The sequence below is a fragment of the Zerene cesonia genome, chromosome 25 (assembly GCF_012273895.1).
Source record: "Zerene cesonia ecotype Mississippi chromosome 25, Zerene_cesonia_1.1, whole genome shotgun sequence".
Lineage (NCBI taxonomy): Eukaryota > Metazoa > Arthropoda > Insecta > Lepidoptera > Pieridae > Zerene > Zerene cesonia.
Window position 1 is genome coordinate 4,914,253 of NC_052126.1, and position 12,150 is coordinate 4,926,402.

General features: G+C 34.3%; 1 protein-coding gene across 1 annotated transcript; it reads right to left on the reverse strand.

Annotated features, from left to right (window-relative positions):
- Positions 1–9,063: 9,063 nt before the first annotated feature.
- LOC119836682 (serine protease inhibitor 77Ba-like) lies at positions 9,064–10,411 on the reverse strand. Its single transcript, XM_038362083.1, has one exon. The coding sequence runs from the start codon at positions 10,295–10,297 to the stop codon at positions 9,107–9,109; it is 1,191 nt and encodes a 396-aa protein (XP_038218011.1). The 5' UTR covers positions 10,298–10,411; the 3' UTR covers positions 9,064–9,106.
- Positions 10,412–12,150: the final 1,739 nt, after the last annotated feature.

A 12,150-nucleotide genomic window follows, 5' to 3' on the forward strand; every position in this document is an offset into this window, starting at 1 on the left:
TTAACCTGACTGCTGTAAGGGACAAGTACACCATCAACGATAACGTTTGGTAAATTGGCCCAGTCAATTTTTGACAGTTGCTTACTTCCGAATATAAATAAATAAAATAATAAAAAAAAATCCTTCCTCTAAACGTGGATATTGATGGCAAGTCGAAATTTGAATAGAACAAGCCTTTACTAATCCAATTTGGATTCGAAAAGTTTCGTAACGAATGGGATATTTCACCATTTATGCGATAACGCTGCCAATTTGACGTCATAGTAAATTGACACAGATTATGTAAAAAGTTACACAGAGTATAAAAAAGGTTATCGTCATGTCATTTAAATATAACATTTAATTTATGTTTTCATTTAAAATAAGCTTTAAGTTTTTTAGCATTGAAATGCTTTATAAATGAGAAATTTTGAAAGAATAGAAGGATCAGGGATCACGGGTGGCCGAGAAGCTAGGCTAGATTTGGCAAATAAGGCGGGTTCGAGTCCCGCCTCGTGATCAAATTTTTCTATTCATAAAAAAATTCTCAAGCTTATGTTATTAAGTATTTTATTCATTGCATCAAATGAAGATAAAAACAAATTTGTTAATTACTTTTAGTATACAATACTAGCTGCCGGGTAATGATAATTACGGGGTATGAATAGCAGCATAATAATACGGGGTAATAATAATAGGTATGATAAGCGCAAAAAATTTCATCAAAATCGGTCAAGCCGTTTCGGAGGAGTATGGCAACGAAAACTGTGACACGAGAATTTTATATTATACAATATTAACACTACGCACTTTTTAAATGTTGTTTATTTTGCACAACTCCATGACTTTATCTGTTTACAAAGTAACAGCAATAACTTGTTTCTTAATAAATTCTTTAAGAGAAATTGGTTTTTAAAAATGCTTTCTACTTGGGATTACCTGAACGCAATAATACTGGGTGTCCCATGCAATATAATCTGTAGCTATATACTCTGCAGTGTCTATGCCCAATGGAACTTCTTGGTTTGCATACGCAGATAACGTAAAAACGACTTTAAAATATTTAATTCTACAATTAAACGAACTTACCTGAAGTGAAGTTTCATTGTAATTATACGACAGGCTTGGTCCAATATGTTCTAATTAACGGCACACAATGCGGGGATGTGATACAACATAGTTAATTAGAATTTTTTCTGACTGTAGGTATGCTTACATCCCCAATTCGCGAAATTGACATGCGGGCACTGAGTCTATGAAAACATGGTTAAGTTAAATTTTAATTTTTAGTTTTATAGCATTGAAATGCTTTATAAATAAGAAATTTTTTGAAAGAATAGAAAAAATTCGATCACGTTCTATTCTTTCAAAAAAAAAAAAAATTCTCATGGTTAGGTTAGATAAAAAATGGCGGGTTGTCAATCAGAGGTTACTTACATAATTTTAAGAATTATGCACATAGAAAAAAATAATGTGTAGGGGAACTTATGAGTATTTTACGCCAATCAGCGTATGAAAAAGCCCATAGACCGTAGTATTCACATGACCTTGGGACAGTCGATATAAACATCAAATTATGATATATCAAATTATAATATAATTACACTAATTGTCGGCTCGGCTTCGCCTGTGGTACATATATAGCCCATGACACTCAGTAAAGTTGCAGCTTTCCAATGGTAAAAGAATTTTTGAAATCGGTCGAGCAATGTTTGCGTGAAAATGTTACAATCATACAAAAATACAAAATCTTTATGATATCAGTGTGATAATGCATAATGCAATTTAATTTAAACTGGAAGTAATTCTGATAGAGAGGTCAGAGGTACCTACCGGTAGGTTATTCGGATTTCTGTGTTATTTTTCCTTCTTTTGTTGTTTTCTCCCTGATAAAATTCCCGATAACATAATTTATGTGGGATCAGATCTTTCCTCAAAGTTTTCTTAATTAGTATAGAACTTTCTTCTAAGCGAAGCCAAATACAACAGATCGAAAATGGATAAAATGTAGATCTTTTGGCGAACCGCTCTGGCTTCGCTCACCTATACTAATATTATAAAGCTGCAGAGTGTTTGTTTGTTTGAACGCACTAATCTCAGGAAATACTCGTCCGATTTGAAAAATTCTTTCAGTATTAGATAGCCCATTTATTGGTGAAGGCTATAGGCTAGTAGTTCCCGAGATTACCACGGTCAAACAAACAAACTCTTCCGCTTTATATTGTCATTGTTAGTACATATAGACTAGATTTCCGCAGCTTAGCTCGCGTGGTCAAACTAAATTTACATACTACAAACGTTAATCCACTATTTTCCCCTATTTTAGGGGTAGAATTTATCAAAACCATTTCTTATAATGTAATCACAGTTGCTATCTGCACGTGAAATTTCAACCCGATCGGTCCAGTAGTTTGAACTGTACGTTGATAATCAGCCAGTCAGTCAGCTTTGCGTGAAGATGTTTTTTTAAGACGAATATTTGAATGAAACGCTTGATAACGGTGCAGAATGCAATAATTATAAGTAGGCATATTTAAAAATAAATCTGCCCTTTTGTTGTTATTCCAGTAGCTATCAGTGAGATTAAAGTTCGCGGCAATAGATATTTGTCATTAATTATTATACTTTTGACCTAATTAATTTATCACGGCAATATTATTCTTACATAATGCATTTGTTTTTTTTTAATTTTTTGACTATTTTTATTAATAAATAAAAACTAAAAAACCCAGACGCTTTTTCTCTTTATGAGAGTAAACTCTCGTATTAAACTTTATCTTAATTATTATGACATAGGAAATTAATTTTCGTTTAAAATTAAGTGGAATGGTTATTGCATAAAATTGCAATACGAATTAATAAAGTTTAATACGATTATTTATTTGGAAGTTCCAATCAATAACATTTCTATTGCGTTTGCATGTATTCCCGCTAAAAATAACTTATGATATTCAATAATTTATTAGTTACTAGCAAACTCGGCGAACTCCGTTTCGCCACCAGATGGCTTCGTTTTTCCCGCTTTTCTGTTAAAATTTTTCCGGAATTTTCTTTGCTATAAACCTCACGACGCCCAAGACCTTTCCAACGAATGCAAAACCGTGGAAATCGGTTCGTGCGTTCTGGAGTTATAGCGTCAGGAAGGAAAACCCGACTTATTTTTATATAGTAGAAGAAGATTACCACAGAAAACAAATAATATTATCTAGTAGTTATTACGTTATAACAATAAATCTTTTTTGAAAAAGTGACATCACTACGATATATTGAAAAACTTTTTACTTCTAAGTTTGTCTAAGTTTAATCATTTTACTACTTTCTGTCGTTATTTCAAAGATGGCGCGCATTTAAATTCGCATCATTATGTACATCACCTTTGACAAAAGAATAAATGTCTACAAGGAAAATAACAAGAAAAAAAAAAAATCATTTTAGTTATGGAATCAACTGAATTGTCACAATTGTATTCCGTAAACACATTCCGAAGAAAAAATTTAAAGGATTTAATTTAAACACGTAACAAATAAACATATATAATTTCTAATTAATATTTTGATTTTTAATAGAGGGCGGGAAAGGACTCTGGGTTATTTCGTACTTTACTTAAACCTACGATCCGATATTCGAAGCTTTATGTAGAAACCAAATGCATTATTGATATCGATTCACATTCATTAACAAATAATAGGAAGACATATTTTGTACGAAAAAAACGTGTCACTAAAATCTACGAATACTATATTAAAGTACGAATTCAAGCAAAAATTAATTGCTGGTTCTAAAGTTAGAGTCATTAAAACAAACAATTAATGAACCCAATAAGAAAATATTTAATGATAGTATTAATTTATCTGGAATGACAAAAACGTGTGAATACAAGCCGGTTTACAGATATGGTAAAAATAGTATTTTGTTAAAGCTCCAATGTCTCGGTCACGCTTAGCTTGAATAATGGTATGGCCACATTATCTACCATATCCATATAAGCACTTTTAAATATAATCGTTGAGAGGAAAATTCAATTTTTTTTATTTGTCACTTTGTTGCTCATGTCCTTTCATCCAACTATTGGTGTTTTTTCGATATTTTTAGCAAGTGCAGGTATTAGAATCCTTAGTAAAAGTTGTACTCTTACTGACCGAAAATTTGAGGGGGCTTTTTTAATGATTATTCCTTAATAGCCCTATGAATCAAGTAAGAAGGAATTACAAGTACATTTCTAAAGGCATACATTAAACAGTAACACAGTCACTTAATAATTAACTCCAAAATTAATAAGGATTAATGGCCCAATTTTATAATCCGCAGTGTAAAGAAAATTGTATTAGCATAAGTCTCAAACACATGATCAAATAGATAATTAAACTGAAAAATTATTAGAGTTGCACAATGACCCAAAGTGAGTATTGGCCTCCGACAATAAGAGCATCCATTCGACCCTATCATGCGCCATCTGACTGACATGAAATCAAACTACAAAATTGTGTAGGTAGTATTAACATGGATGGGTTACATAGCTAGCACAAGAAATACAGTAAATCCAATAAACTACTGAGATCGTCTGATATCGACGCAAGAAGCCATGACTGATGATGACGTATAAGATAAAAAAAGTGTATTACAAAAGGATAAAGTAACTGAATAATTGTTTTCTGTCGGTTTCGTGGCTTCGACGCATTCACACCGTAAATCTGTCCATATCTTTAGCACAGACAATATACTATGATGTCATATTTTACGTGGGAAACGATATTTATAAAAAATAGACAATTGAACGCGGAGATAATTGGCTTATATAATTGTTCATAGCATTGTGCTCACGATTTTACCCAAATACCGAATTTGAAAACTCTTCTGAGGTTAAATTTAACAGGATTCAAATTTAAAAGGAAGGCGGTTGCATCGGAAGCTCTTTAGTTTTATACCATCTTGATCATCGACTTATAACTGCTTACTAAATTGATTGAAGATCTTGATATAATAAAAGTTGTATTACCGTTTATAAACTATCTTCATAAACTATCTTCAATAATTTTATAAATAGGAAACTATCGTATTTTTGTATGTTTTGTAACGTTTTCACGCAAAAACCACTGAACCGATTTCAAAAATTCTTTCACCATAAGAAAGCTGTAACATCGCTGAGTGACATCCTACTAATATTATAAATGCGAAAGTTTGCAAGGATGTTTGTGTGTTTGTTGCTTTTTCACGCAAAAACTACTGAACCGATTGCAATGATATTTGGTACGTACACAGCTGGACAACTGGAATAACATATAGGCAACTTTTTATCCCGATATTCCTACGGGATACGGACTTACGCAGGTGAAATCGCGGGGCGCAGCTAATAGGCTATAAATGTACTATGGACGAAGCCGGGGCGATCAGAACTACATCGTAATATTGACATACTTGAGACTTCTTCATTTACGACAGGCGACTAACTTACAAGGTAAGCAAGATTCTGATATAAACAGATCATTAAGCGATGCGACTACCTAAGAAGGAGCTCTATAGCTTTGGATGTTTAGGACATTCGAGTTAAACTGCAATATACTTGATTCTATGCAATTTTTATGCTGCCATAATATGGTATATATATTCAGGTCATAATCCACTATGCTGGCCAAGTGTCAGAATTTTACATTGCGTGGAACTTTTAAATTCTTCGACATGCCTGTTTCCCTTGACCGTTTGGAGTAGTTATGATGTGGATGATATGCAGATTAATTGATAATTAATTTGGTTTTTGTTTACGCTCTCCCTGTCTCGAACCCTAGACTGTTCAATTGAAGTCCAGTGTCTTCACCGATGAGTCGCCATTTCTAAAAATATAGTATAATAAGTTATGGAAAGAATATCAACGAACGTTGGGAAAGTAAGATTTATTTATATTATAGTTATTAAAAAGAAAATTGGAATTTTGAGTTTGGATGTTTATTTCTTTATCACGTAGAAACGACTGATTAGAGACGCCTAGCCTAACTAACCAAATATCCGGACGAAAACAGTAGAGCTAGATAACGTCCACACATAGTTCGCTACGTCATCGTCCACATGTCAAATTCACACGAGTAAAACCGCGGGTTGTCGCCAGCACATACTTCGGATTCAAGGTGCCCCTGTCATGTTAAGTTATTTAATCATTTTAAAATAAAACGGATAAGCATGAAAAAGGTGCATTAATCATTAATCTTGAATCGAGTTGATTGCATTATTTCGTGAACTGCTGTGGCTATCTATAGCTACGATCAAATATATAAGCATCATGGAATAACACTGGCATTAACTTAGAGGAGATAAACAGAAACTTCTTAGGATTTTGTTCGTGTACACTCTAGTCGACTCGTCAGAAGGTAATATTATTGTTCTTTCTTAATTTACGTTTTTTTTTTTCGGAATAAGGATGTAAAGATATAAACAAAGTCACTTTCTCTGTCCCTATGTATGCTTAATTCTTTAAAAGGTACTGTGCAACGGATTTTGATGGGGTTTTTTTTTAATAGATAGAGTGATTCAAGAGGAAGGTTTATATGTATAATAACATCTATTAAACTACTCCTAATTTAACGTGTGCGAAGTCCCGGGCAAAAGCTAATAAAATATATATAAAAAAGTTAATATTTTTTAAATCACACATATCACGATCAGCCTATGTAAATGTTGTCCAAACAAAAACAATGTTTTATCAATATAAGATATGTTGTATTTATATAACACTAGCGGTCCGACCCGGCTTTGCCCTTAGTACAAATACAGTCTAAAGCATTCAAGGATAGCCCACATATCCTACGGATTACTTCAACCTAGGCTATAGAATCTTCGTCTAGGGAAATAACGTAGTTAAGTTACGTCTTAATTAAACGAAGCATATTCATTATCCAAAGCACTTACGCAGTCTAGCAGATGTTACAACAAGATTCGTTGGAATAAACACTTCTAATGGTGCATTTACACATTCATGTCTTTTTTATGTCATAACGGGCAACTGAGCTGATGGTTCGCCTGATGGTAAGCGATCACCACCGTCCATGAACATTCGCAAAGGTTCCTCTGCGAATGCGCTACCCGCTTCTATGGGGTAAGGGAAAAGGAGAGGAGTAACGACTGGAAAGAAGGAATGGAATGGGACGGGTGAGGAAAAATAAACGGGCCTTCGGTTTCCCCACTCACCGTACGAAACAGTGGCATGCCACTATTTCACGCCGGTTTTCTGTGGGGGTGTGGTACTTCCCCGGTGCGAGCTGGCCCAATTCGTGCCGAAGCGTGCTCGACTCCCACAATAGTGACTCGTGGCTCGATGATATATTCGACGAAGAATTAGTAGTTGTGTATGTATAGATTTATTATTTAATAGACGCTCGTCCGGGCTCCCCACCGATAGCAAGATCCCTGTTTTATCCCAAGGGAGTATTTAATCGGGATAAAAAGTATTCTATCACCCAAGTCAGATCATACTTTGTCTGTATACCAAATTTCATTAAAATCCAATCCGTAGTTTCAGCGTGATTGACGGACAAACATCCAAACAAACAAACTTTCACATTTATGATATTAGTGTAGTAGTTTGATCAATTTATGTACTTCTTATCCAAGAGATACTTGAAAAAGATCTATCTTTCTTGATAAAGCCCCATCTGTACCAGTCTAGTTATTATTTTTAATTTGAGGATCTATTAATACATCAGCACAATAAAGTGTAATAAATAGTGTCACATTTGCCTTCCCTTTGATAATGTCCGATAAATTGGCGGTAATTCGAATACGCAAATCTCAAGGCGAGTGTAGAGATTACACGTGCGTTCGTTATTCGCTTCGCTTTTCCCGCCATTTGTAAACGCACCATAAGATAATACAGATTAATAAGCCAAGCAATAGATTCAATAATTATTTTCATTTTTTTAAACAATTGTTTCTGGATGGATTACATCACATCCGACATCAGCTAGTCCTAAATTGAAGCTCGTCGGCTAATAATTTTTACTAAATCCTGAATTCAAAAACGTCTACAAGTTTAGATTTAAGTAGTCACATTAGGAGCTGTCAATCACTTCAAAGCTTCCACCGCGAAGTGGTAGGTCAAAGACAAAAAGGAGAGTTTGTTTTTAATTTATTTACCCCTATTTTTCAATAATAACGTACCTCGCAACTATTAAAAATCAGAAAGTGATTATCCCTAGGCGTTTGACTAGTCCTAATTTATTATGACTCTTCCTGACATCTATTGGCGAATAATAAATAATACTATAAATGCGAAAGTTTGTGAGGATGGATGCATATGTATGTGTGCGTCTGTTACTCATTCACGCAAAAACTACTGAACCGATTGCAATGAAATTTGCTTCGTAGATAGCTGGACAACTGAAATAACACATAGTCACCTTTTATACCGATATTCCTACGGGATACGGTCACAGCTAGTTGTAAATTTAAATGAGAATAAACTAGACTCTTGTATCATTGAATCGTGTACAGATTGCATACATAAGTATACATTCACCTTATTATAGTCAATTTATGGTTTCACCTAACCTTCTTTGTGAGGACAATCATTGTGCATTCAGGTAGAATAATCTTTAACTAGTTGTGCCTCGCGATGATACCTGAAATTATTTTCATGGGAATATTGCGATTTTAGGGAATAGGCGTTTTGATTCAGAATTAGAAATATATTCGAACGAAATGTAATTTAACGATGTAATATTAAAATAACTAGTTATAAAAGGCATTTGAATAACGCTTTCTTTTTCGCTTACTTCAGTAATTGTTTATTATTTTTATTTATGCTAACAATGAATGCTTCGGATGAATTTGAAAACCATTTATAACGTTTTACCATATATCTTATTATACTGATGATTGCCAAATTTATTTTATTCTACCACGAATTATTCCGCATAGCAATGAAAAATACTGGTACTGGAAGACTCCATCAATTATTGATAAAATAATTTATGTATGTTACACAAATAACTTTATTTACATTTAGTTAAAGCAATGCATTATAATTGATTGCGTAATACACAACACTATGATTATTTATTCCCAAGACCTATACTAACAGGTAAATGAAAACAACAATTAAATATTATCACATATATAATATCAGTCGTGTTTATACATATTATACAACTTGTGGTTGCGCGTAAACGCCCGAAAACAGAATAAGGCCCGAGAACCTATCCAACACGAGGAAAACGAATTCTTTGTTCGCTTCAAACCGCTGTCCTAATATTCTGTCCTCTAAGCCCACTACAGTCGACGCAGCTGCTACCGTTCCTTCCTCATTTACTTCTATCTCGACGTTTTGTATCGTTTTTGAAACGTATAACGGGCTATCTGATACTCCTGGCAGTTCAGCCTTGTCTGGGTCAAATATCCTCTGAATCCCGCTGTACTGTAGAGGGGGTATCAAATCCGTCTGCGCGGATATCGTGAAACGTGGGATATAGCAGTCGATTTCTGGTAAATTACCTCCGCTCCTGAATTCCGTCATCCAACCCAGCGGCTGATTGGCCAAGTTACTCAGCAGTGTTTTTAACGGCATTCCGTCGAATGGTAGCAGAATCATCATCGCGAACTGTTCATTATTTCCATATGTCATCTCTAATATTTGAGCGCCGATTGAATTTGCATCGCCCATGTTGTGAGGGGCTTTGTGGTACATCATGTTCACAGATCCTATGGTTTTACCTTGAGAATTGTAGAATGCTTCTTCTTTGGTCTGCGTAGGGTCGAATGGATATGTCCAACTCGCTTTGAAGTACAGCGCATCCACTAGTATCATCCTCAAATCCTCAAGATGTTTCGGCTGCACCGCTTCCCTTATTTTTCCTTCAGTCGCCACACAGACATAATAGTTAATGTCACCCGCAAGCCTCGTTGTATTGGAAGCATCCACGAAATACACTTCATTGCCATAATAATTGGCTGAATCACAGAATTCTTTATGTATTTTATAATTAAAGTCGGCAAACATAGCCGACTGTCCTTTGAGAGTAACGTCTCTATCATTGCTCTTGAGTAGATTAACTACAGCTGCGTGTAGATTTTGCGTTGATCGCAAATCGTTTGGCAGGCGGAGTTCTTTCATCAGCTCCAAAAAGGTTTCACCAGAAGCTCCTTCAGCTAACAACGAGAAGATATTCCATACTGATAGTGGTGATATCGCGACGTTATATTGACCGAAACTTTCTTGAAAGGCATAGACATTGTCTAGGAGTTTTAACGCGAATTGATTTATAGGTGTAAAGTCTATATTTGGGTTCGTTGGTACAGCAGCGACTAAGCTAGCTAACGCCACGACCTTCCACATTGCACACGTCCTATTAGCACTGATGTGAAACTCACACTGCACAGTCAAACGGCGACTTTATCAATTTCAACGGAACCTTCTCAGAACAATGGAATTTAACTTATGGTGCGATCCGAAACAACTATTTACGCGTTCCCATATGAGTGCGTGCGCATTTATATGGGAACGCGTGTATTAATATTCTAATCGATTGGACGCAGACTTATAATTATTCAATAAACCAATCATTTTCTAATTCGGTTTGCATTTCTGGGGTCACGTTTTGTTTGGATAGCTTTGAGATTTTTTGGTGCATTCGTTGAAATATTTAAGACTTGATTATAAAAATTAGAGGTAGGTACAACACAATAAAGGCATTATTATTATAAGAGCTACTATTATTATAAGAGGTATAATTGAAGAAGAAAGAAAGAAGAATTGAAATGTAAGAGCTATAAAGGTGTTGATGGATTGTGGTAGCTAATTGGAAGTGATTATTCTATATTATATAGTTAACCGTTTTACTAATAAAGGCGAAAGTTTTTAAAAATGTAAGGATGTATATTCATAATACATTAGTGTCAGAAATACCTGGTTTTGCTTACCTGAAATATGATATGCAGTCTTGAAGAATGCCCAATTTTGTACAGTTCCAACTTATCTGCATTATGAAATGAAGGAGTTAGGAGACAAGATGATAAATTATTTGATGGGGCATATAACACAGAGGAAATAAAAACTTTATTCCCATTTTAAACATAAATTTGTCTTTGTTATGTGGATATAAAGATAACCCTCAAGATAAATGGATTTCGAGTTGATGCGTAGGATTTACAGTAACGAAAGAATAAATCGCGAAGTTTCTGTCGCGTTAAATGTATTTAAGATATAAACGGAAAATTTATTTATACTGTTGATGTGCACTAAATATTTAAAGAAAAAAATTTAACAAAACAGGGACAGCAATGAAACGTTTTATTTTGTCTTATCGAATTATACAGAATCAGTTTTAAAGTTTTTGTTAAGATTAATAATAGCTACTATAACGTAGATGATGAAGAAGATTTGATGCATTTTTTATACAGCAACCATTAAATTTTACATCATAACATAAGATCTAATCACAAACATCCACAAGTAACTAAATGAACAGTTTAAGAATTAAAAAAAGAAACACGATTTAACGTTATAAAATAAATTCCCAATAGCGCGTTTAAAAAACTATTCAGATTTGATTGACTTTTGTATAAATAAAGAAAACCTTCCTAGCAGTTTAGTAAAGAGATAGATCAACTGAATATGTACTGTCTTTTTAACACATTTTTATTAGCTGCACCTGTATGTTTGTATGTAACCGACTTCCTTAAACTCGACTATGACCCACCTCAAACGCTGTTAATTAAAACTTCCTACGCTTATCGGTGATGATACTATAATTTCACGAGTTCATATTACAATCCTGACTTACTTTTGCCCGGGGTTTCGCACGCGTTATATTCGGAGTCGTTTTATAGATGTTATAATACATATAAACCTTCCTCTTCTATTAAAAAGTAACCCCAACAAAATCCACTGCCTAGTTTTAAAGATCTAAACATGCATACATGAGGACGGATGCGGGAAGCGATTTTGATTTATACTATGTAGTTATCGCGGGAATTAAAGAAATTTCCTTACGAACACTCTGTATAAGAGCAAGCGAAACAATTGATTGTATCATTAAAGAATTAAAATTATTGTTTTTATTAACATTTTTATTCACAAAGTTATTACATCAAATGACGCGATTACACCGCTCGCGTGTCGCACGCCTGTCATTACGCAAAGCTGTATTGTCCATTGAGAGAGGTCATTCCATACAATCCGCATGTTTA

Coding starts and splice junctions, on each gene's coding strand:
- LOC119836682 (XM_038362083.1), bottom strand. CDS start 10,297: ATGTGGAAGGTCGTGGCGTTAGCTAGCTTAGTCGCTGCTGTACCAACG.